Source organism: Paroedura picta, chromosome 2, assembly GCF_049243985.1.
Source record: "Paroedura picta isolate Pp20150507F chromosome 2, Ppicta_v3.0, whole genome shotgun sequence".
Lineage (NCBI taxonomy): Eukaryota > Metazoa > Chordata > Lepidosauria > Squamata > Gekkonidae > Paroedura > Paroedura picta.
In genome coordinates, this window is record NC_135370.1 from 1,054,093 (window position 1) to 1,080,373 (window position 26,281).

Here is a 26,281-nt window from a genome sequence, read left to right on the forward strand (position 1 = left end):
CTGATTATTAAAGATTATAATGTAATTTTAGCTTTTTTTGTAATTTACAATGATAATTCCGTATGTGTGTTTCCCCACCACATTTTTAGTTACTTGTGTTGGAGTAAGCAGCTCAGCATGCCTGGGCATTGAGGGAGGGGCACTGCGTTAATCTCAGTGTGTATCGGTGGTCTCTCCTAATCTGGGACGCTTCTCTTGGCTGTAACTGGAGAGAAACCCCCTGAGTCTCAGGCCCCGTCTCCTCTCCCGTTGCCTTCTCATTCTCAGCACCTGGCCTTCCACAGAGGCACTGAGTCTCAGCTGGTCTCTCCTGTTGGGACAACACCCTCATAGTCCCACCCACATGATGCCGGACAAACTGGCCCTTTGTGGAAGGAAAAGTACTCTTGAGATTAGGCTCCTCTCTCTTCCTTGGGCTGCAACCTGAATGGGAACTCGATCTACTTGCCTCGATGCAAGTTGACCCTTTTTTGGCAATATTCATCTTGGGAGATTTATTTCCTGCCCTCCGTATCACGCTTCTATGACTGGGCAGAACGCTGCTATATTGTCCAAAGAACCTGAATGACAGCTTTGTACACGGCCACCACTAGGCCCTGTGTCCCTTCACCAGAGGGCATCCCCATTAACCAAATGCCACCGGCGCTGGGCAGATGAAAACGGAAACCTCAAAACTTCAGCATCTCCAGCAGAAAATGAAAGCGTGGAAAACGTCACTGCGGAAGGGGAGATGGGAAGCCACCTGCCACCACGCAATCAGTCCTGCCGATACCTTCACTGACTGTAGATCTTCTAGGGCAGCTTCTTTCTTCACGGGGGGAGCTGGTTCCTCATCTGCAGCTTTGGCCTCGGGGCTTTCCGCAGCAGGGCTTTCCGAATCACCAGTCTCTGAACATTCTGCTGCGATCTCACTAGAACCAGACAGAGAGGTTTCCGATCTTTGGTGGAGCCCCCCTTCCGTACTCTCCATACTCTCCAAATGAGAAACAGATGTGCCAGATGTTACAGCCGGTGCTGGAACAGAAGCTGGTGTCTCCGCAGATGCTGGCAGATTGTCCTCCTTTCCTAAGTCTGCCTCCGAGTCTGTTGCTGCACTCAGCTCTGCTAAAGGCAGCTCGGATTTAGTTCTGGCCATTTCGTACAGAGAGTCTCGGAAAGACGCCTGTTTTTATAATGAAGACACAAGCACAGACCTTGTTTAAAACAGAGACTGGGAGGCACATACACTATTTGAGCCAACATACATGAAAAGTACATTTCTGCCAAGAAGGAACTTCAACCCTGTTTCTCAAGCTACTTAGGTGAAAGCTTATTTATAGAAATGCCAGAAACAAAGCCCATTTGTAAACGGGCCCAGCCCAGGACGGGTCAAGTAGCCAATGGGCAGCCGTGCTGCTTTTGCTCCCATTTGGCCACTTGGCCCTTGAGTGCCATTCGGAGGGGCGAATCAGGAGCCCCAAAGCGGCTCCTGATTCGCCCCTCCGAGTTTTTATCATGGACAGGGCCCACCCTTTCTCCTCCCCTTTACTCCTTAGCATTTTATTTTTACCATTCAGGTTTAAAGATAAATATCCTGTTTCTTCTCAGCATGAACTGACTTACAAATTAACAAAGCATATCAATGCCCATTTAACTTGCAATTAATATGCACAAAACTGAAACTCGACAGGTAAATCAAATTCACACGACAAAAATTGCTCCCCCATTAATTTACTTCTTCCTCTCTCGCACGAAATGGTGTTTAAAGAACTCTTTGAAACATTCAGTATTTTGCAAGCAAATGGTAGGATTTGAATCCAGAATGCAGAGACTTACAGTTGGCTGAGAAGAAGGGTTAGGGTTAGACCTGATAACCAAGGAGGAATATAAACAGATAACTGACGCTTCTAGGAAGAGTCTTAGAAAATCTAAAGCACAGTATGAGCTTAGGCTAGCAAGAAATGCTAAAAACAACAAGAAAGGTTCTTTAGTTATATCCAAAGAAAAAGAATAGGGACATGGCGGGACCATTGGGGAGGCCAGAAAGGGACGTTGTAACAGGTGAGGAAGAGAGGGCTGAACTGCTCAATTCCTGCTTCTCCTCAGTTTTCTCCTGTGAGGGGAATCCTGCTCAACATGGCGAAATCATTTATTGTGATGAGGACGGGAGTCGGAGACTAGGAACCCAAATGAGTGTAGGGGTAAGTCCATAAAAACCTAGTTTCTTTAAATGAAACTAAATCTTCTGGGCCACATTAATTGCATCCAAGGGTATTCAAAGAACTTGCAGATGTGGTTTCTGAGCCTCTGCCCATTATTTTTGACAATTCTTGGGGAACAGGTGAAGTGCCAGAAGACTGGAGGTGGGCAAATGTAGTCCCCATCTTCAGAATAAGTATACAGGATGATCGTGACAGGCTGGAAAACTGGGCTAAAATGTATAAAATGAATTTTAATAGTGAAAAATGTAAAGTTCTGTATTTAGGTAGGAAAAATCAAATGCATCACTATAGGATAGGTGAGACTTGTCTAGGCAGTAGTACGTGTGAAAAGGATCTGGAAGTCTTAGTAGACCAGACACTGAATGTGAGTCAGCAGTGTGACTCGGTAGCTAAAAAGGCAAACAGGATTTTAGGCTGTTACAATGCTGGCAGGGGCTCGTGGGAATTGTAGTCCATGGACATCTAGAGCAGTGGTCCCCAACCTTTTTAACACCGGGGACCACTCAACGCCGGGGACCACTCACCGGGGACCACTTAATGCCTTTTACTGAGGCCCGGTGGGGGGGGATAGTTTACTCCTCTACTCTCAACCACTGCCCTAACGCTCTCTGATCGCTATGGTAATGTTTAAACGTCCCCTCAAAATAAGATACAGACACGCCACAACAATGAAGTGTGTTGTAAAGGGCTGGGGGGGATGAACTAAAGGGCTGGGGGGGGAGGAGAAGGCGTCCTTCGGGGCCCACCTCCAATTAGTCAAAGGACCGCATGTGGTCCGCAGCCCACAGGTTGGGGATTGCTAATCTAGAGGGCTGCAGTTTGACTACCCCTGGTCTAGATCATGCCAGCTGATGTTACCACTTTACTCCTTTCTGGTTCGGCCTCACTTGGAGTGCTGTGTTCAGTTTTGGGCACCACAATTCGAGAAAGGTGTAGAGAAACTGGAGTGAGTCCGGAGGAGGGCTGCAAAGATGGTGAGGGGTTTGGAGACCGTTGTATTACCTTACAGTAATCTAACCCAAAGAACCTGTACAGTTACTTCAGTATCTCAGAGGTTTCATTTCATAATACAATATAGCAATAATGCATATTCCTACCAGAGATTCAGAGAGTTTTTCTTCACGTATTACTGTTTCTGCAGATGTGAAAAAAATAATTAGACACCAGCATATTTGAGCAAAGTGAGTTTTTCCGCGAGGCGTTTGGTCGAGGCCAGTTGATGAACGGATGATCTGGCCCCTCCCCAAGCCCCCCCAAGCCCCCCTATAACATCTCAGGAGGGGGCGTATCTGGGGGAGAGAGGAACAGGGGAGGGGGGGTTGGCCCTGACTTCTAGTTGTGGGTTTGTGAGGGGCTTTCTGCTTTTAGTGTTGTTTTTCCTGTTGTTAGCCGCTATGTTCTGGCTGGCCAGGAGCAGGGGCCTAAAAATGTAATGATAGACTGACAGACAAATTAAAAAATGATTTTCCCAAGCTGTTATGAATCTTCAACAGTATCTGGACAAAGCTCTCCCATACCTGCGAGGTGAAGGCCGGTATTATATGCATAGGATTTTGATTACAAATATTGATTACAAATTAATTATAAATATTGAAAACTTCTAGGATAAGTTTCAAAATCACAGGAGGAAACAACCACCGATGAAAGGTCTACTTTGAAAACAGAACAAAATCTTGAGTTCGTTCTGGTTGTTTCATTTATCATTAAAATAGAGATTATATAAATATATTGTTAACTGATTTTGATAGCCTGGGACAGGTTCTCTCTTTTTCTGTTATGAATCTTCAACAAACTGCAACTGACTTAAAATCTTCCCTTTTCCATACCACACAGTGAGTAATAGTCCTCAACAGAGACTATTAGGACTATATTACAATGGATAAAAATTAATAGGTAACCTTAGGGGTGGGCACGAACCTGAAAGATTTGTGGTGGTTCACAGGTTGAGGGCTGTCACAGCACCTCATGTGTGCAAACTTTTTCATTTTGTTGGGTTTGTTATGCTCTAGGCCGCCTCCTGGGATGCCAGAGATGTGAATTTCACCCTGGGGTCCCCTGAGTGCATCCCCTCATCCATTCCACAGTTATTCCTATTATTTTTTTAAGTTTGTTTAACATTCAGATCAATTTCTCTTCCTATCTGCTGACAAAGTGAAATTAAAAATAAGAACTACAAATACGAGTGTTAGAAAGTTAGAAAATCCTAACTGACATGTTGCCTAATCCTCCGATTGCAACCATTCTGCGTACCTGCTTGACTGGTCGAACTGTCTTTAGAGAGCGGACGCACCTTCTCCACAAACTGCCTGAATCGAGACACCTGCATGGGGGCGAAGGGGAGAAACGTTTCAGAATTGTGGAATGGACAGCTGTGCTTAGCAGTGCAAATAATTCTCCTTTTTTGTGCTAAGGAGGATAGTCACAAATATATGTGGGGTTTTTTTTAAAAACATGCATATTGTTTCATTTTATGGGATTGCTGTTCCATATGCCTTAACAGCTAACCACCATTTAAGATGCCACATTCTGTACAAACGATCATTTTTGAAGATGATTGGAAGTTTCTTTCCTTGAATCTTCATGAGGCAAAAGCCTTCTTCCTGCACTTCCTGACAGCTGCGAGGGGCCAAGGAGCCCTAAACAGCCTGGGGCCCCTCTCTCTGTGGGACTGACTCTTCCACTTGAAGTCGTCGGAGCCACACTTTCTTAGGGTCCCTGGCCCCAAAGAGGTGAGACTGGCCTTCTTGGCCCTGCCCCTGGCCTAGCAGAATGCTCTGCCAAAGGAGACCCGGGCCCTGTGGGAGCTGCTTCTGTAGGGCTTGCACGTCACACAGCTGTCCAGCCAGGCCAATGGTTGAGGCCAAACAGAAGAACAAAAGTGCTCGCCTCAGTGCTCGCCGAAACAGAAGGAAGACCTGCCTCCCCAAGGAGATCTGGAACCCACCCCCTTTTTTTATTGAATGGGGCTGATATAATGTATACAAAGTTTTAATGGACTTACTGGTCTCTAGATTGTTAACATATGTTATCATCTGCCCTGAGCTGCCAGGAAGGGTGGGAGGCAAGAGTAAAGATTTATTTATTATTCCTGCCAATTTGTGGCTGCTCTGGGTGAGTGAGTTAACACTGAAAACCAAGAGCTTGACTGGCGCACATCCCATCGAATTTTGTTCTGTAGGTTTGGAGGCACAACAGGGAGAAGCTTGCTCTAGTCTTCTCCTACTGACTGGAGCCTCTTAGATCAGGCCACAGTTCCATCTAGTCCAGCATCCTGTTCTCCGAAGCTGCTAACTGGATTGTGCCGTATAAGAGTTGGGCAAGAAGCTTAGCCTGAAGCAATATTAAGGCTGCTGGAGCCTCTTCCAAGGTGGCTGGCACTTCTCACAAAGAAGAATGTCATTATCCTTGAGGGCCAATCCCACCAACCCAGCTCAGTTAGCTTCCAAGAGCAATGCAGGGCAAGGGGCAAGTCTAAATACAGTGGGCCACACACCCCAGAGCAGCTTTATCCTGCCGAAAGGCATCCCTGCACCACCAGTGAAACCTAAGTCATGGTGAAAGAGAGCACAAGCAGCATCCCAACAGGACTAGATCCTCCAAGGGCCGGAGAGGAGAGTCACCTAGCAAACAGGAAAAGGCTCCACACGGTCTCGTGGCTATCAGATCCACAAGTGCAGGGCTGAACTACAACTGGGAACCAAATAAGAAGTCCCACGATCCTTCATTTTGGGGATAATCCTGAAGATGCAGTGAGGGGAGGAAGGGGTTAAGCAGCCCTCTGCTCCTGGTTTTGAAAAGCCAGCTTGCTTACCACAAAGAAAGACTGCAAGGAAGAATTGCGGAACAGCCTATCCCCTGCAGCCTGGTCCCAGTGGTGCCAGTAACTGGCTTCTTGGCCTCACCTTCATTAGACCGGTCTTAGTCTTGGGCCCTCGTTTCAAGATAAGCTGGTCTAAATATTCAGCCTTTTCACGCCACGTTTTCAGACTCCGATATTCTTGCTTCATTTTCACCAGCCTAAAAGGAGAGGAGAAACCACGGTAGAGAATATTTAGCTCCCATGCCAATAGCCAGATCCACACACTGGGGGCAACCATGGTGACCATTTAGAGGTCTACAATTTCATTTTAGGGATTGCAAATCCAGAAAATCCCTAGGTTTGCAAAAACAAAATAATCTTATTTAATTTTATTATTTGTATGCCGCTGCTCTTAGGCCAGCCAGCTTGTGGCAGCTAACAACAATTTAAATACAGGTTAAAATCACAAAAAAGTACAATTATGACATTCCTAAAAACATCAGCTAAAACCCCCCATACAATTTTAAAAAGAACTTATTTTGAGGCAATCTAAGTTGAGGTCAACCAGGATCCTCGCTCCCAGAGACAGAGAGAGCTACTGACCCCATGATGAACGGAGGGACGGACTGGTATTTTATTGTCCGCCATCCTATTACGTTATTATTGTCGCTATGTTGTACTGTATTAATGGGGTATTTTAGGGTATTTTACTGTATTTTATCGATCTTATAAACCGCCACGAGGCATTCAAGAGCAGCAGTATATAAATATAAACATAAATAAATAAATACATCTTTCCAAAGTAAATCATGATATTTGCATGTGGCAGATTTTGCCAAACCATAAAACTCCCAAATGGGGCATGAACCTGGGTGATACCTCGGAGCTGATGGAAGCTAGTGGGAGAAAAACACTTCGGAAAAGGAGGTCTCCCACCAGGCATTGGCTTGAGGCCGACTGACCCATAACATCCACGGGTCCCCCCACCCCAGACTGAGAGGTCGAACCTACCAAGGGTGTGTCAAAGTTATTGTTGTCGAAATTCTGTTCTAGTTCCAGTGGGTATGTTATTGTTGTTATATTGTTATAAATGTTATAAATGTTCCATGTAAATGTTCTGAATTGTTTTCTGTAAACTGCCCAGAGCCATAGGGAAGGGCAGTATAAAAATCTAAATAAAATAAATAAATAAATAAAATGCAGAATTCTACATCTTGATTTCTACGCTCTTAACAAAGCAGCCAGAAAAAAACCTGCCCCCCACTCTTTTGGGAAAATTCACCATCTCCGTGAACGGGACGGCAGCCTCTTTGACTTCAGCTGGGAGTCCACCCACTCCCCCGTTCCCTGTATGGCTCTTCACGGAGTCACCCCCCTCTGCAGGTCCCTCTTGTAGCACCTTCACCCTCTTCCTCCCCCACGCAGGGTGCTGGAATGGCTGGCCGTTGGAGGCAGGGAATGTACACTTGAGATTCAGCTTCTTCCTCTCTTTTCCACAGCATTCTGAATGCGAACTGAATCAACTTGCCTAAAATGGAAGTTTTCCTTTCAACACTCTATGTCTTGGGGGATTTCCTCCCTGGCCTCAGGGTCACGCGAGGCTTCTCTGCCTGGGCACCCCTCGTATCGTCACCAAAGGTCGCAACGCTGACTTCTGGTGGGATGGGCACAGTCTGTGGAAACTAATCCATAGGCCCAACTGTGGCTCTCCAGGTTTATGGACTACGATTCCCATGAGCCCCTGCAAGCATGCTCATGGTTGCTGTAGTCCACAGACGTCTGGAGTGCCACAGTCGGTCTGCCCAAACCTGCCCCGATCCCCCGTGCCTGCCTGGGGCCCTCTGCCTTGCCTTTCTCGGGGCGGCTCCTGCAAAGCACGCTGAAGCCTCCTGTATTCCTCGGTCTCCTCCGGAGGCTCCAGCTCAAAGCTCCCCATGCGGACGTTTAAGTCCGGAGACAAGAAGGCCGGGTAGTCCATGAGCTGCGGCTTGATGACGTTGCTGCAAGACCAGAAAAAGGAGGGCATTCAAGTGAATTCAAGGGCATTTCCCCCGCAGAATCCTCCAGGGTGCTGAAAACAGGTGGAAGTTCTTATACATCTACAACTAAGAATGGCTTCAGTGTCAGTTTTCTAGAAATAATCAATCCTAACCACTGGAGGCTCTAATATTTGGGGAAAAACTACTCTGGGTGGAGCACTGTCTGGGACACCTCCGGGTGTCCAGCCTGCGCTTCCATTGGCATGGGCCAATCCAACTAAGCCGGACGCACCGGGATTGGGCCGGCCCCTGGAGTGCCCGGCTCCAGAAGACATCGAGAGGCGCTCAGCCACCCTCGTGGCCAGATGCTGCCTGGCTAACAAGGAAGGTGCTCCCGCAGCCCTCTGCTGTCACCGCTGATTGGCCTGCCCGCCAGCAGCCATGGCAGCTCAGCCGCCACCCCCCCTGCCAGCACGGCTACCACCTTGGCTGCCGCACACCACACCAACCATCTGCGGGGCCATTCCCCAGCTGGCACCACGACGCCCCGCTCAACCACTGCATGCCCTGTGAATGGGGGCAGGGTCAGCAGACTTGTGGCAAAAGGACTCTGATCTCCACTATTGCTTGTGTCTGGCGAAGGGATCTTGACTCTCAAAAGCTGAAACTCTTGCTGGTGCCTAAGGTGCTCCTGGACTTGAATCTAACTGCTCAACTTTATCCTAAAAAACAGTACTTTGGGCTGACAATTTTGGAATTCTTCAACTAACAACATACTGTTACCCACCCTGATCTAATACTGTCATTACTACTTAATACTGTAAAAGCACTTTCTAAATCAGGGATTCCCAACCAGGGGGCCGTGGACCCCTGGGGGTCCCCAGGAGCTCTGAAGTGGCATGGAATGGGGGGGGCAGTAGTAAAGGTGGGGGGAGGGACCAAAAGGAGGGCTTAGGGTGCGGGTGGTGAAGTTACTTCTGGGGCGTGGCCAGCTGACATCATTTACGGGGCTCTCGAATTCTGAAAAATTATTTCAAGGACTTTCCATGGTCAAAAGTTTGTTAAAGACTGATCTAAACACCCAGGACACTTAATATAAATGATTTTCTCGTTGTCCTTAAAACATCTCTCCAGAAGCTACAAGAAAAAAAAAGTGCCTTGAAAATTAACACTTGTGCTTTCCTAGTGCAATCCTAAAATACGTTGCTGACTTCAATTAGCTTAGGGGGTTACTCTGTTCAGTAGGGCATTTGAAGAAGAAGAGTTGGTTCTTATATGCCGCTTTTCTCTACCCGAAGGAGTCTCAAAGCAGCTTACAGTCGCCTTCCCTTCCTCTCCCCACAACAGACACCCTGTGAGGGAGGGGAGGCTGAGAGAGCCCTGAGATTATAGAGGAAGAAGAAGAAGAAGAGTTGGCTCTTATATGCCGCTTTTCTCTACCCGAAGGAGTCTCAAAGCAGCTTCCAGTCGCCTTCCCTTTCCTCTCCCCACAACGGACACCCTGGGAGGGAGGGGAGGCTGAGAGAGTCCTGAGATTACTGAAGAAGAAGAAGAAGAGTTGGGTCTTATATGCTGCTTTTCTCTACTAGGAGTCTCAAAGCAGCTTCCAGTCACCTTCCCTTTCCTCTCCCCACAACAGACACCCTGTGGGGTGGGTGAGGCTGAGAGAGCCCTGAGATCACTGCTCGGTCTTAACAGCCTTATCAGTGCTGTGACTAGTCCAAGGTCACCCAGCTGGCTGCGTGTGGAGGAGGAGCGGGGAATCAAACGCAGTTCGCCAGATTAGAAGTCGGCGCTCCTGACCACGACCCCAAGCTGGCTCTAGTCTATTGCAGCCAAACTGGATGTTCTGGCATCCGTGGCTCCCACCGCTCTTTCAGAGGGGAAATGGGGCACTTGAAAGGGCATGGGAGGCGGAGGAGATCCCCTGGCCCCACCATTATTTGTTTGTTTGTTTGTTGCGTTTCTCGGCCGCCCTCCCATAAGGCTCATGCGGGCTCAATCAGGATCCGGACCGGAGTTCCCTCGAAGCTGTGCAGGTGGGCGGCCGCTCACAGCAGCCATCGGGAGGGGTGTAGCGCCTTGTGCTGCCGGTTGCCTATTTTAAGATTATGACTGTTCTATTCTCCGCCCCCTGGGGCGAAAACGCACATGCGTGGCAACTGAGCATGCGCGTTTGTGCGCAGCTGCCGCGGGTGTGCACGGCACCCGGGCCGTCGGCTCTCCCCTCACCCCCAGAGTTACAGCTCTATGCCTGACAGTCAGAAAGCAGCAGCACGTAACAGTATAATATTTGGCTTTATCCTTGTTTTGCATTCATTTTGGGGCTGCCTAGTAAAATGGGCATACTCAATCTGAACCGTATTTTTGAAGGGAAAGAGGGTTTTGTGCTTAAAAGCTAGCTCAACATATTTGCAATCGGAGGTTCTCCACACGTGCTGAGCACAGGGCTATAAGGCACAGGGCTTTTCCACATTTTCATTGTTTGTCCCTTTCATGTTCCTCTTGTGTTTTGCTCCCTCTAGTGGTCAGTTCACTACTACATAGCTTGATGTCCAGCATAAAAAACTGCAGATTAAATCTGCAAGGAGTTATGCTGGACCCAAATTAATGTAATATCAAATTGACACTAAGAGGGAGAAAAATATGTGCAGAAAAAATCCATGACACAACATATAAGGGAGAAAAATGGGAATGCAGAAAAGTCCATAGACCCAAGTCACATATTATGTTTTTTGGATGAGCTGGATTTGAAATTGGAATTTCCACAGTAAAATTCTGATTATGTGACTATTTGCATAGGAGCTGTATGCTGAGATCTATACATAAGTGCCAACAATACTTACTTTGTACTATCTTTCCTGTCTTTTGGTGGTGGAACCCGCATGAACATGGAATATGCCACAGCCTTGGCAGGATCTGCTCCTGGCAGTTTCAGCTGCAAAGGAAAGTCATTTACTTTAAATTGGATAAGGATGGAGCCCATGGCATCCATCAGCTCTACTCATTAGGGTCTCCTCTTATGATTTCTCTCTCTCGTAACTCATGTGGGGGAGGAAGCAGAGTGCAAAAGTTTCAACAAGTCTAGAAATCCGATAGATGCATGCGAATCTATTCCACTGCAGCAAGGAGCCTGGCTCTAGCCTTAAAACAGGCTCTCTCAACCAGGGTTCAGCCCTGGAAGGGTTTCCTGAATGGGTGGGAGTTAATTCATTTTTAAATAATTTCTTAAAACACCAGGTGATATGACCATATGTGGTTAGGTTGACCTGTACCCCCCTCCCAAAATGGCCGGTGATGAGCCTGAAAGGGTGGGGAGGGGCCTGGGTGGGCATGTGCCCGGCTATGACTTCCCAACCACATTCTGTGTGATCGTGCCACCTCTGGGTAAAGTGGCAACAATACTCTGGGGTTTCTCAAGCCACCTCTGGGGGTTCTCAAGCCCTGAAGCAAGTCGAGGGAGGCAGCCATAGAGGAGGACTTCTTGGCCCCGTCTCACAGCTCCCCTAATGTACGGTCATCTTATAAGGGGCAAATATTTTATTACTTTTTTTTTTACAAGCTGGGTCTCATTTGACTGTAGGGGAAACAAGCAGGGTCCAGGAACCTGGGTCCCACTCATCAAAAAATGTTAACATGAAGTTTGGGCAGAAGAACCTAAGAGAAGCCCTGCTGGACCAGGCCAATGCGCCATCAAGGGGTCCACCAGTGGGGCCAGAACTCCAGGACCCCCCCCCCCAATCATCATCAGGAATCATCGCTGTCCAAATTCTGTCCCTGCTTCCTGAACAGCAGATCGTATCCACTAACTCCCTGCTACACCAAATGAAGAGAGAGGGAATGACAAATGGGCAGGACAGAATTGCCATGAAATGAAATGCCAGCCTTGGCTGAGACACATGCTGAAACATGGCAACGACTCCTACCCCTGTTTCAGTCCAGTCCCAAACTTGAGGGATTGCATTTACTAATATTTCTGCAAAGTTAAGAGTGCATATTTGACTGCAGGAAAAGTCTCCTACTACATAACTGAATGGGTAATATCTCTTGGGCACAAGAAAATGACATCTATGCAGAAAATATACTTGAAACCCAATGTGGGCATTGAGTAGGAATTGCTCTCTTACACGTAGAATATGATGTCACCCAGAAGAAATATGAAAAGAGAAAAGAGTAACATATCATCATAGCTGCATAACAATGTTTTGAGCCTTGGCTAATTTTAAAAGACGGAATACTCAGTCCAAGCAGAGGACGGAGCAGGATGATAAATTATTTACCCTAAACGAGGGGTGAGAGATTTGATTAGCAGGGGGCTGACTATGTCTTACACGTATATTCCCAGATCAACTCACACACCCATTCTGGGAGCTCTGTGCTTCCCGGGCACAAGTAGCACAGGGGACTGAGACGTCCCATCCCGCCCCCCGTCCCCCCACGCCCCTCCGACCTCGATGGCCTCCCAGGGTAGCCACTGTTTGCTGGGAAAACTGACATGTCGCCATACGAGTCAACATGAAGCCCCACTTGTGCAGCCAATGGCTCCCCGGCACTTTCGCCTCCCCTTTTATCGCTGTGCCAGTTAACGAAGGCAGGCATCTTTTTATCCCACTAGGACACCACGATGATTCTCCCTGCTTGCCCACAGAATACTTGGGCTGATATGGGACTGAGAAGGAATCTTCCCGTGTCCCAGTCGATTTCTCAACCAGATCATCTGGACCCTTTTTAATATGCAATGCATTTCTGACCCACAAACTTGATGTCTAACTCAATTTGACCCTTGTGAGCTATAGGCTACCTGCTGCCCTGCATCTCCGAACGCAAGATGCTCTTCGTTGTAAATACAGAAAGACAACTGAAAAGAGAGAGCTGCTCATCCACAAAGACACGGCTGATATGGGCCTAGCCTAAAATCCTGACTCTAAAATCTACACAAATCCTGCAATCACCAAATTTCTATCTAGGGAATGGGTGGCTGCAGACGTGGATGAAATAAGTTGTTTGACATTCATAACTTGATAAGCACCAGTGAGAGGCCAGCAGGATCTGGCTTGCCATGTAGAGCATGTAAGACAGTGAGGAGAATATGAAAAGGCCTTGGCAGTCGTGCAACCTGTTGTTCAAATGGGGCAAAAAAACAGATCCCAAATGTGATTGTGGTGCAGCCCACATTATTTTCCATATGTCACAGGAACGTGAGCATCACACTTTCGAGGGAGATGTGACAGAGCTCTTTGTACTCTCCCCAGCTGCGACTAGATTAAGGGGGACTCCCCAATCTGTCTGCATAACCATTGCACCTTGTTGGCTGCATATTTTATGTTATTTTATGCATCTTATGTGTAACTCTGCCATATGATAGGGGGATGAATAAAAAGAGAAGCCCTGCAACTCAAATGCAAACAATCTGATGAAGCAAATAAATGGTGACCTGATGGGAATATCCATATCCAAGGCTTCCATAGCAGAACATGTACTCCACATCCATTGTGCAGAACACCTGCAAGTAGAAAAACTCTGTCTTCCAGTGCAAAACACCCGTATTTTAAATAACAAATGAAATCTAAACCATGTTTATGACCTATCTGTCGCATGTGTTACTATGATATGCAGAGATTCCAGTGGGTCGCTGTGTTGGTCTGAAGTAGCACAAGAGTCCAGAAGCACCTTTAAGACCAACCAAGATTTATTCAAGGTGGGAGCTTTCGAGTGCCTGCACTCCCTGCACAGCCCCTCACTCTGTGCATGCACTCGAAAGCTCCCACCTTGTCAATACAGCGATAAAAAATCAGTGTTCTTGACGTGACCATCCTGGCGTGTGCAAGGACGCTCCTGGGGTGGAAGAACTCTTCCTTTTTCCCTGGCCTATCAACATCAAAGCCAGTTTCTCTTCTTGACAACTGCATTTCAGGTTACAATTGCAATGGGCCCTTTTAGAGAACCCGCCACAATCTGCATCTACTTCACTTTTAAAACAACAACAACAAAAGTTTACCATATTTCGGATTCTCACGGCACATGTTTCAATGAAGGACTGCTTCTGAAAGGGGGAAAGGGAGAGAAGAATGGGGAAAATGTTGGATGTCGTTTGCAACGTTCACCACATAAAGACAACAAAACACAAATCCAAGCAAATGGGTTAGTCACAATTCCAAGCAGAAGGCTGCAGAGACCAAAGGCCTTGAACCGGAGATCTTTCGTTTGCTAAGAATGCCTGTGCTGTTCCACGGGGGTCCATCCAGTCTGCCCTCTTTATTAGGCTGGTTTCAGCTGGAGGGGCCTGCGTGTTGCCATGTGGAAAGGGGATGGTGCAAAATGGGATGAGCACCTGCAGCATTCCCAAGAATGTAGTGCACAGATAATTGAAGCTGGTACAAAATGCAGCTGTGAGGATCCTCAGAAGTACACCTCGGAGGGCCCACATCCAGCCAGCGCTGAGGCAACTGCGTTGGTTACTGGTTGAGGCCCGGATCAGGTTCAAAGTTTCGGTATTGACCCACAAGGCCATACGCAACCTGCCCCCCCCCCCCCGCATACCTGAGTGACCGCTTGCCTTCTTCTGCCCCCTGCAGGGCTTTTCCCTCTGTGGGTGCTAATCTGTCGGAGCCCCCTGGCCTGAGGGAAGTTCACCTGGCCTTGACCTTTCTGGTGGAATGAGCTCCTGGGAGAGCTGAGGGCCATGACGGAGCTGTCCCAGTTCTGCAGGGTCTGCAAAATGGAGCTGTTCTGCCAGGCCTTTGGTTGAGGCCAGGGGAAGGATGATTACAGCCCCTCCCAGGCTAAGCTAGATCATCGGGCTGCATCTCCTTCTCCTGGTCAGGGTGGGGGGGGAGGGTTTATCGTCTCTGGGATATTGGATTAACTGTTGTGGGTTTTAATGGGATTCTAATTGGGGCTTTACCAAGGAAATGTGGACACTGTTACCCGCCACAAGCTGCTCAAGGGAGTGCTGGGCTAGAAATCATAGAATCATAGAATCATAGAGTTGGACGGGACCTCATGGGTCATCAACCCCCTGTGCTATGCAATCAATCAATCAATCAATCAATCAATCAATCAACGATTGTACTGCAGTCTTTCACACAGAGGGTGTTATGTTCCCTTTGCTCCTTGTCTTTCCGTGTTCTGAGTGGCAGGGAAGGAGAAACATCATGGAGGCACATGGGCATCTTCGTGTATTGGGTGGGCGGCTTCCATAGATGGCCAACACGGCAGCCCTGCCAGCCTGCTTCTTTAGGATCGATGGGTGTGGGCAGAGTCCTTAAAGACTCCGCTGCAGTCACAGATGGGACCACAAATATCGGGGAACAGCTGCTGGTTTTGACCAGGGGTAGTCAAGCTGCGGCCCTCCAGATGTCCATGGACTACAATTCCCAGGAGCCCCTGCCAGCGTTCTCTGTATTTCTGTTCCTCCGTTTCAAAGAAGGGCGTTGTGCTTACCTGAATCACTTCATAAAGGTGCATTGTTACCGTCCCAAACAGCCTGGGGAAGTCTTTTGGACCTTCAAAGCCCACCAACTCGAGGACAATTTTATTCCTAGCATCGCTCTTATGGTTTGGAACCTGAGAATTGAAACACAGGACAAACACAGCAATTTTGTTCAGCCCCACTCACTCAGAGGAGGCCAGCCCATCTCCGAGAACAGGCCTTCTCAACCAGGGGTTTCTTGACAGCCCCGGAAGGGTTTCCCAAATGGGTGGGAGTTAATTAATATTTTACGTATTTTTAAAATGTGTTAAACATTTATCAGGTGACATGACCCTATATGGTCATTCCAACCCCCCCTCCCTTCAGTGGCCAGTGATGGGCCTGGAGGGGGTGGGAAAGGGCAGGTGTGCCCACAGCTCTGCTTCCCAGCCTGGGAGGGGGGTGATGGGCCTGGGGGGGGGGGAAAGGGCAGGTGTGCCCACAGCTCTGCTTCCCAGCCGTATTCTGCACCATCATTCCCCTTCTGGGGTTTCTCAAAGCCCAAGGAATGTTTCAGGGGTTCATCAACAGTAAAAAAAGTTGAGACAGGCTATCTGCCAGAGCTGGGGACAACAGCGGGACAGTCAGACAGCAGCTGTAGGATGCTGAGGGAACCCAGCCAGTGTTTCTCCAGTATGCTGTGCCTACATGCGAGTCCCCATACGTTCCATGCGTGCTTTACTCCCAGGTAGGGATGGGCACAAACCAGAGAATCCCAGTTCAGTTTGGGGTGTTCCCAAATGGATCCCATAAGCCCAAACTAGCCAGAAGCCCAGAAACAAGCCTGTTGTAGAAGGAGAGGGCAGTAAACGGACTGCAGCTGGCTAGTGCGGCCTCACAGGAGACCGGTGCCCCCATCCCCACGTAAGGCCGACGGGCTGCAAGCAAGCCATTTTGCTCCCTCCTCCTGCTTGGAAGGGCTGGCTGAAACAGCCTGTTACAGTGGGGGGGGGGGGGCACCCCAGCTGCTATCAGCTTGAAAGGGCCATTTTGCTTCCCTCCTCCGCTACCAGGTCCAAATGGTCCAAATCCACTTGAACAAAAGGTCTGGGAAACACCTGGGGGAGGCACCTTCCCCACAACTGGCCCTATTTCTGAAGGAATGTGGGGTTGTGAGCGGTTCATGCCCATCCCTACTCCCAGGTAGTGCAGCCACTTGATGGTCTGTGTTTGTGTTCAGAGGCTGGAGGGGAAGGGGCACCCAAGCCACACGGCACCTGGGACGGGAAACGCCCTTGAGCCAAGCTCTGGCTGGCCGTCAATGACAACCGTCATAGGTGGTCATCACAGTGGGGGGGGCCCCCAACCCAATACTGCTTTCAAAGGCCTGTGCTGGATCCAGCCAGCTTCTCTGCACACGAAAAAGCAAGGACAGCGTCCGCTTCGGCCACGGAAAAGGCTCCGCTGCGAATCACGGGACTTGCACGGACAGGGTGATTAGGTGCAACCGAGTTCAAAATCTAGCCGGATGCGATCCTATGCAATCCTCCACCACTGTTCACCACAATCCCGCCTCCTCTAGTGGACTGAGTTCGGGGGCTGACAGTGGGGCAGCACCTGCGACCCACTCAGCTTCTCTGCCCCTCGGGCCCCTCAAACAGCTGTCAAAGCAGCAACGGGACGAGCGGCCAGCAAGGCCGGGAGGGCAGCGGAGAGTTTTAGACTATTTCACCCCAGATAGGAATAGCTTATTGATACCTTGACCGAAAAATATCTCACGTCTCCAAAAGTAACCGTAGTGCTCTTCCGGGAGTTTTTTTGGTTTGCTCTGTAAACTTGGGGATTTGTACATTTCATTATTCTGTCAATACTAATGCGGACCAGTAAGCTGGTATCTCGCTTCACGTTGACTGAAAAAGAACCTCCAGTTAAGACTGCATAAGCCTTTCATGTGAGTTTGCAAGACAAACATGGAGGAATACTGTTATAAAAATGGTGAGCAACTGAGACGACACGGATGGCAGCTCAACAACCGACATTTTAACCACTTCCGCACGTGGGGCAAAATCGCGTGATGTCTCCTCCCCGCAATTGCGTGATAGTCAATTCTCCCCTCCGCACTCTGCCGCGGCATCTCGCCTTTCCCCGTTCTCACTGGCAGTGAAAAAGGCACCAATGAGAGCCATGCGCTCTTTTAGTCACTGCTCCTCAGCCTGTCAATCAATGGAGGCAACCAATCAGAGGTCTGTGTGCCTCCAAAGTTCCCCCGAGCGGGGATTCTTTTAATTTTTAACTGAAGCCGATGCGTGGCAATGAATATGCACTGCCATGCAAGACACAGCACAAAGAAAACACAGCAGGGCGAGAGAGGGAGATCCCCTCCCCTGCAGTAGCTCAACCGCCATCTTTATCTCCAGCCATCCTAAGTAACCGCTGCTGCCGTGGCTGTCTCGCTGCCCAAGCTGCCAAGCCCCTGTCCCTCCCCCCAGCATGCACACACACACTTCCCACAAGGCCTTGCTGCTGCTGCCGCCACCTCCCCTGAACACACACACACACACACACACACACACACTTTGTAGGAAAGCGTGTGTTTGTGCGTGCGGGAGGGGCGGCATGTGCGGGGGCCTGGTATTCCTAGTTCCAACTTGTATGTGGGGAAATGGATAACACATTTTTGTGTAATTTCACTCTGAAAAATAAATCCGCACCAGACCAGGTTGTTAAACCTTGAGGTGTTCAAAATCAGTGCAAAATTGTTCCTCGCGTAAGTTCTAGGCATACAACGACAGGCTACTTTTATGTGCTGAGGTTATGTGCTTAGGCCATGGCAGGTAACAAAAACTGAAGCAACTTCATTCACTAAATTGACTCTAGTTTTCTAGGACGGTGGATTCTTATATTCACTCTTGCAAGCTGGCAAACTAGCCACTGGTCTCCAGTAGAAGCACTAGATTCGAGTCCAGTAGCACCTTAAGGACCAACAAAATGTTCAAGGGATAATTTTTCAAGAATCAAAGCTAAGGTGCTACTGTATAAAATGTTTTACAGATGAACCACAGCCACAAAACATATAGTAAAAGTTAATAAAAGTTATAATGGAAAATTTTGGAAATATGTCATTTATCATATGTGGTAGACATGCCAGAAAGAGAAGAAATGTTGGGTTATGATTTATGATCAAATGAAAAAGATATTGAAAATCAAATTTACAATAGATCCAGGATGTATGTTATTAAATATGGTACCAGACAGTATTAAAACATATAGTGAACTTGTTAAATATATGGTAACATCTGCCAGGATTTTATATGCATCAAAATGGAAAAAAGAATCTTCACCAAATCTCACAGAATGGACATATAAAAACTTACATATTTGATGCAAAACAGATAAATATCAGATGTTAATAGAAAACGGAGTGCAGTATTAGAATATATCAACTGATGAAGCAGTTATTTTGAAATGAAATCTTGAGGGGGGATTAGTATTTTTGAAAAATGGATAAGGCATACTGCGATATAACAGCTTAATGTTCCTAGTTCTGTAAATGAAATATGTAGCAACTTTCTCCTTTCTTGTACTGTCATCCTCTTTTCTGAATAAATGAAAACAACTTTTTAAAAAGCTAAGATGCTACTGGACTCAAATCTGGCTTTAGCCATGTTCTGCTGGCATTGTGGTTTGTATTCTTTTGGGTGAAGAAATTATAGAAAATAACTGCTAATATTTTGCTTTCAATCCCCAAATGGTCATATAATATCCAAATCTGCAGGGGTCTACTAATATTAATATCACAATGTGTAATTATTCTTCAGGCATATATATTTTTAAATGATCAGAATTCAGTTCTTGGACAGCCGAGCTGTTGGTACACCTGAAGAACTAGGAAAAAGGATACATTTTGTGGTGAAATCTTTCAGCTGCTTCACACTAACAGCCAGCAAGCCGACCTATCAGAATACAAAACATCAAATTGAAAGTCATTTTTCCTCTTAGAACTATTTTGGAGTCATGTCTATAAATATAATGGAGTCATGTCTATAAACCCTTATGCATAAGGGTTGCTAAATGTTTAGAAAGCCAAGCAAGAGGGACTGAACGGTCGACATCCGTGATCAGTTCAGATCCTGAGCTTTCAGGACACTCTGGATTTGTCAGCAACAGCTATGAAGTAAAGAAGAAATGAGATTCTGCACTTAACCACAAAGTATAGACTCCATCTTCGGAGATTGTTAAACAGAGGCTGGAGAGCCATCTGACGGAGAGGCTGATTCTGTGAAAGGTTCAAGGGGGTGGCAGGTGATCGTGGAGGAGCGAGACGGTTGTGAGTGTCCTGCATGGTGCAGGGGGTTGGACTAGATGACCCAGGAGGTCCCTTCCAACTCTATGATTCTATGATTCTAAATTCCATCTCAACCTCCAGAAGACGTTCCTGACAGAGCGGTTTCTCAGTGGAACAGGCTTCCTTGGGAGGTGGTGGGTTCTCCATCTTTGGGGATTTCTAAACAGAGGCTGGAGAGCCATCTGACGGAGAGGCTGATTCTGTGAAGGCTCAAGGGGGTGGCAGGTGACAGGGGATGAGTGAGAGGGTTGTGTGAGTGTCCTGCCTAGTGCAGGGGGTTGGACTAGATGACCCAGGAGGTCCCTTCCAACTCTATGATTCTATACCAGGGGCCAAGCACGGTGCATTCAGGAATATAACGGGTGCTAGACTGGGGGTGGAGCGGAAGAACTCTGCGGCTGGCCTCCCCCTCCCCCCAGGACCTGGAAAGGCTGCAGGCAGTTGTTGGGGAACTCACCGGCAGGGGCAGCTCTCACGCGGCAGGGAACTGCAGCCTCCGAGCCTCAGAGGGAAGTGGAAGGAGGAGGGGGGTTAGGGGTGGGGGATGGAAGGTGATTGGCTGGGCACTGGACAGACAGGCAAGCCGGTTGGAGGAGGAGGCATTCATGAGCGGGACAGCCGCCCTGGGTGGGTGTTAAGCGCTGAGTGGCACTTAAGCCATGAGACCAGCTCCTCCTCCAAGGCCTGATCAGAAATATATTATGTGGAACAGATTAGAGTTTACTGAGGAAGTAATTTAATGTTTTTTCATATGGCAGTCTTCAAGCAAAGGTTGGATACACACTTCTCTTGGATGCTTTAGGATGCTTAGGGCTGATCCTGCGTTGAGCAGGGGGTTGGACTAGATGGCCTGTAGGGCCCCTTCCCACTCTATGATTCTGTGATTCTGTGAAAAATGCTTCCTGGACAATCACATCCCGCCTCCACTAGTCAACAGAATGTGTAGCGAATCCACAGTATCTGTTCAACAAGAAAAGCAGCAAATGGAAGCGATCCTCAAGGACGTTGATGAACGGCCCTCAACCATCTGTGGTCATGCTACGGAACCACTGATCATTCAGCAGTCAGAGAAATATAATTCAGAGCATGTTTTTGTTTTGTTTTTAATCATACCTACCACATCACCACAAGGAACTAAACTGTGGATATCAGTGACCAGTTCCGATCCTGAGCTTTCAGGACTCCTCTGGCTTTTCAACAATATCTACAGAATAAATGAGAAATGAGATTCTGCAGTTAACTACAAAGCTGATTGTGAGGAATGGAAAAAAGGATTAAATTATAAACATACAAATTGTCCTGCTGGATTGGGCCAAGCTAAGCCTGCAAGACTGGCCAGTCCAGTGCTATGTGGTGCCCAGGGGGGCCGAGGCGCCTGCCAACACCTGCCAACACCCTTCCTGGCACCCACCGATAGCTTTGCTTGCCCCCCTCAAGTGCTTTCACAAAGTGGGCAGAGCCCGGAAAGGGCTTTGCCCAGCGAGGCTTCTGATTGGGCAGTGAAGATTTGATTGGCAGTACAGATTTATAAAAACATGGCTTTGCCGTTTTGTGGCTGCCCACAGGCTCCAAAAGGTTGAGGAACCCGGCTTTGAAATTGACATCTGCCACTGGCCACGGTAACGCTTCGCAGGGACAAGTGCTACCCTGCAGGCAGTCCTGTTTTGGCAGATCCTGAGACCATTGCCCACCCGGTCTCCCTGGGACGGTTCCAATTTCTAGATTTTGAGTGAGAAGCCCCCCCCCCCCATGCTAGATGTAGTTTCCTAAGCCTCTCCCAGGTTATCTCAGTGGTTCCGTTTAAACCTCTTGTCTGCTGCAGGGCGACGGCTTAAATTGCACCCATCTGTGTGGGACACGTCCAGGGCAGCCTAATGGCCACTTCAGCCACGCCAGAGTCAAGCTTAGTCACGGCCTCCTTAAGGGATGCAGCTGCATTTGAGGTGCCGCAGCAGCTTGGGAGTTTTATCCTTGACAGGGTTGCCACCCCTGGAGATTTGAGGGTAGGGTCTTGGCAAGGTCAGGGAAGGGAGGGCTCTCAGTAGAGCAGGGGCAGCCATTTTTCCAGGAGAAGTGGAATAAATCTGTTAAAATTAAGTAAGTAATTAATAAACAAGTGATTTCCATAGTAGGGAAATCAGCTGTAAATCTGGGAGATCTCCAGGTCCCCTGGAACTTGGCAACCTTTCACCACACTGTTTGCCAGGAGGGTCACGGGGTAGCAGGGCTTCCGACGCCAGGTTTGCAGAATCCTGGGGATCCGGAGCCCGTCTGGGGAGGGACCTCCGCAGGCTCCACCCTCTAAAGCAGGGGTAGCAAATGCTGGCAGGGGCTCATGGTCATTGTAGTCCATGGACCACAGGTTGACCACCCCTGCTCTAGGGCAGGGGCTCATGGTCATTGTAGTCCATGGACATCTGGAGGACCACAGGTTGACCCCCCCTGCTCTAGGGCAGGGGCTCATGGTCATTGTAGTCCACAGGTTGACCCCCCCTGCTCTAAAGCAGCCCTTTTCTCTGGGGTCATCATCAGGAAACGAGCGGTCTTTGCAGCTGCGCAGGAGATTCGCCACCCGAGAAGGAAGCCCGTGTTGGCCCTCTGCTCAGAGGGGCCCCAGATTGAGGCCCCCGGGCCCTCCCAGTGGAAGGAGCTCCGAAAGGGACCCCGGGGCGGCACCTTGAGCAGGGTGCGCGCCTTCTCGCCCTTGGGCTTCTCGGCGGAGGTGCGGGCGGCGGGCGCGGAGAGGCCGAGCAGCGTGGACACGGACAGGCGCGAGAAGGCCGAGGCGGCCGAGGAGGACTCGTGGCCCGAAGAGCTCTGCTCCGACGACCCGCTGTGGCTGCTCTGCGCCACGCTCCCGCGCCGCGCGCCCCCCGACCCGGACAGCGCCCACTGGATCGAGTCCAGCCAGCTGCTGCGCCGCCCCCCCGGCCCGGCCCCGGCCCCGGCCCCGCTCGGGGGCACCAGCGAATCCTGCGCAGGCCCCGCGCCCCGCATGGCGGCTGGCAGGGCAGGACCGGGCAGGGGACGGACGGACGGACGGAGCCGCTCTGCCCACGCCCGGAGGCCGCCCACGACGGCGGCGGCGGCGGCGGCGTCACAATCCGGCCGCGTTCCGACGCCTCGGGAGGAGGCAGAGGGGACCGGGCGGCCGCGAGCGAGCGAGCGAGGAATCGGGCCCTTATCAGCATCAGTGCGGGCCCGAAGGGGCACCACGGCGCCAGAGCCCCGGGAAGCCCAACCGAGACTGGCGCAAGGAGGGAGCGCGCGAGTGCCTGCACAGAATGCCGCCTGCCGCACAGAGTGCCTGCGCTCACACGCTCCCTCCTTGAATCAGTCCCGGTTGGGCTTCCCGGTGCTCTGCTGTTCTTATTAGCAGGACAAGATGAACGTCTAAGGATGCAGAGACTTTGAGGCCAAGCAGAGTGCGCCCCCTTGGAAATACCCCCCCCCCTGGCTTCTCACAATTGCAGCAGCACTATTATCTCTGCAGAACATCTTTATGTCACAGGGTGCCTTTTGGGGTCTTTTCCCCCTTCCTCAGTTTTACACCACAATCTTGAGAGGAAAGGGTTAGGCAGAGGAAGTGTAACTAGCTACGTATTGTGGACGGGCTCAAGGGGAAGATCTGCATCACTCAGTGAGGCATTTGGAACTCCCTGCCACAGGATGCAACTGTGATTGATAGCATAGATGGGATTGGATGGATTCATGGTGAGGTCCATCAGTGGCCAGTCTGTTAGAGCTGGTAAGTTCTTGTGCTCCTATGTAATTTGGCAAGCTTCCATATCCTAGTGGACACATTATACTGCATGGACAGATGTGTATACCATGGCTCTGAACAGGAATTAGTTGGCAATCTGCACATGGTTGGCCATACACATAATAATAAAAAGATATACATTTTGGAATTGGATCCGTAATACCTCCAAAGCAGGAATCAGGACTGGGAAGAGAATTCAGCATCTTGGTAATCACTGCTGGATTTCAGTTAGGAAAAGTACATTCCTACAACCTCAAAGATATGCTTGAAAGCCTGGAGAAAAGTCACTAAAACCACAGGAAATGGGTTTCAATACCCAGTGTAATTCTTTCACTAGTATGAGAAATAAGCAAAACCATATTAATATGCTGAATTTGAACATTACAAAATCCAATTCTGCAATATCCCTGGCAAGCCACAGACTTTTAGTTGACGTAGTGAAGACTTTAATTCTCATTAGCAGTTGAAAGCAGAAGAGCCAGCAATTAAAGGAAGCAATCTCAGTTAACACCTATATAATGTTGTCAAGTTGCCCCTGCCTTGTGGTGACCCTGCCAAGGTTTGCCATGGCCTTCCTCTGCAGACTGTTCCTGGGTGGTATTCAGTCAAGTGCTGAGTTTCCAAGATCTGACAAGACTGGGTTAGACCAGGCCCTTCCCACCGATCTCCATTAATAACATTTTAAAAAATCTTTAGTGCATATATCTACTGATCTTCCCTTCTGAAAGAAATTCCATTTTGAACAGGATTCCCTCATTTATTGTAGGAAAGACCCAAAAGATCTACAAAATTTAAAAGCATGGAAATTGATTCATTGGATAAATACAACAGGCTCGCATGGAGAGGTTCAGCAAAATAGATCCCTTTTATTTTCTTAACAATTAAAATGATAGACTACAATGCAACCATTTTTAAAAATAAAAGTAATGTTAACTGAACATACAGTGTTTAGGCATGCCACAGAACACTATGATTACATCTTGCAGTCGTGCTTTGCCTAGTCCTCTGCATTCCCTGCAAAGATATGTCTGTCTTTGAACCCTTGCATTAGGATTATGGTTGCCAGGAAGCAGAAACTATAGTTTTTGTGAAGCTGGCTACTCCTGAAAGTTACGGCTGATTGTCTGAGCAGATCCATGTTGCTGGGACCCACTGGGGCTCATCTTGTGCTCTGCGGACAGCAGTCAGCAACTGTGTGCAGGCCTCCTCTAAGTTATCGTTCACAATAACATGGTCAAAGAACTGCCCAAACTGAACCTCCATTTTTTTAGCTGACTCTTCCATTTCCTGCAAATCTTCTTCCTGAGTGTAGAAAATAGAACCATGAGAAACGGAAAGTGCCTTCCAACATGTCTCATTTTCTGTTACCTAGGGTTTTTAAATCCCATTGTTTTTACAGGTTGGCATGTATGAGTCTCCTTTATTTTATACCCTGAATAATCCTATGGAGTAGGTGAGATTGTGTGTGGGGGGGGGGGGGAAAATGACTTGTAAAGAATATTAGAACAGCAGCTGTGATCAGCTGATAGGAGGCCCCCTCAGGGATAATATTAATCTCTCCTTGTCATCTGGGGAGTTCCTTGGGGGCACTGAAGGTGGTTCGCCCTTTACAGGACCCGGCCAACCACCACCCAGTCTTGCAGCTTATGTTTCTGGGCAAGGTGGTTGCCGTGGACCAGCTCCTGGCACCCTTGGATGAAGCATCAGCACTGGACCCATACCAGTCTGGCTTCCGTCCGGGCCATGGAGGGGAGACAGTGCTGATCACTCTGACAGATGACTGCCAGTGCCAGCCAGATAGGGGCGGTTCAGCTGTCCTTGTGATGTTAGATCTGTCGGCCACATTTAACGCAGTCAACCATTTGTTAGCCCACTGCCACACCACATCTGGGATACGTGGGGCAGCCCTTCAGTGGCTCATCTCCTTCCTGCAGAACTGGACACAGGTGGCAGTGGGGGAAGAGTCGTTGCACCCCTTTCAACTCCCTTGTGGAGTTCCGCAGGGGGGATAGTTCCCTCCCTCACACTTCTTAACATCTATATGCTCCCTCTGGCTTCATTGGTCCAGTGTTTGGGGCTGGTGGACGGCCACCTGGCCTCCCCCTCCCCCCATGGAATCATTCACCAGATGTCTAGAAGCCGTGGCTGAATGGCTTGAGCAGAGGCCTAAAACTCAGCCCCTCCCAGACAGAGGTCCTATAGCAGGGTAAGAAAAGATCAGATCAGGAAGCATGCTTATGCAGCCTGGCGGGGTTGCAGCTGAACATCTCGCCCTCCCCCAGGAATCGGGGGGTGATTCCTGATGCCTCTTTATCCATGGAGACATAGGCCCTGAAAGTAGCCCGCCAGGTGCTTTTCCATCTACGCCAGGTGAGGCTACTAGCGCCCTATCTGTCCCCAGAGCACCTAGCCATGGTGATCCATATGACAGTCACCTCCAGGATTGACTTTGTTGACTCGCTCTATTCAGGCCTTCCTTCGTCTTTGACCTGGAAATTACAGCTGATGTGGAATGCAGCTGCTAGGGTCTTCACTGAAGCATCTTGGAGGGCCCATATCCAGCCAGTGCTGAGGCAGCTGCATTGGTTGCCAGTTGCATTCCGGATCAAGTTCAAGGTTTTGGTGCTAATCTTTATGGCCCTCTGTAGTCTGGTCCCCACCTATCTGAGGGACTGCCTATTGCCTTATGCTCCCCCACAGGGTGTTGTGCTCTGTGAGTACTAATCCGCTGTTGATCCCCAGCCCACGAGAGGTACTCTTGGCCTTTTCCGACCTGGTGGAAT

General features: G+C 48.9%; 2 protein-coding genes across 4 annotated transcripts in view; both read right to left on the bottom strand.

The window, feature by feature from the left end:
- CATSPERT (catsper channel auxiliary subunit tau) overlaps positions 1-22,803 on the bottom strand; it is a 36,078-nt gene extending 13,275 nt beyond the window's left edge. The window contains exons 1-13 of the mRNA XM_077319155.1: positions 22,412-22,803; positions 20,853-20,939; positions 19,292-19,343; positions 17,149-17,300; positions 15,423-15,545; positions 13,978-14,022; positions 13,414-13,482; positions 10,826-10,917; positions 7,851-8,000; positions 6,104-6,218; positions 4,452-4,521; positions 3,299-3,336; positions 773-1,162 (exon numbers count right to left, since the gene is read on the bottom strand). Of these exons, the coding sequence (XP_077175270.1) occupies positions 773-1,162; positions 3,299-3,336; positions 4,452-4,521; positions 6,104-6,218; positions 7,851-8,000; positions 10,826-10,917; positions 13,414-13,482; positions 13,978-14,022; positions 15,423-15,545; positions 17,149-17,300; positions 19,292-19,343; positions 20,853-20,939; positions 22,412-22,732 (1,704 nt within the window). The 5' untranslated portion in view covers positions 22,733-22,803. The remainder of the gene's footprint in view (positions 1-772; positions 1,163-3,298; positions 3,337-4,451; positions 4,522-6,103; positions 6,219-7,850; positions 8,001-10,825; positions 10,918-13,413; positions 13,483-13,977; positions 14,023-15,422; positions 15,546-17,148; positions 17,301-19,291; positions 19,344-20,852; positions 20,940-22,411) is intronic.
- A 1,537-nt stretch (positions 22,804-24,340) lies between these two features.
- Positions 24,341-26,281, bottom strand: part of MPP4 (MAGUK p55 scaffold protein 4) — a 46,727-nt gene continuing 44,786 nt past the window's right edge. For all 3 annotated transcript variants that reach the window (XM_077319159.1, XM_077319158.1, XM_077319157.1), the window contains exon 21: positions 24,341-24,800. In XM_077319159.1, coding sequence (XP_077175274.1) covers positions 24,609-24,800 — 192 coding nt within the window. In that variant the 3' untranslated portion in view covers positions 24,341-24,608. The remainder of the gene's footprint in view (positions 24,801-26,281) is intronic.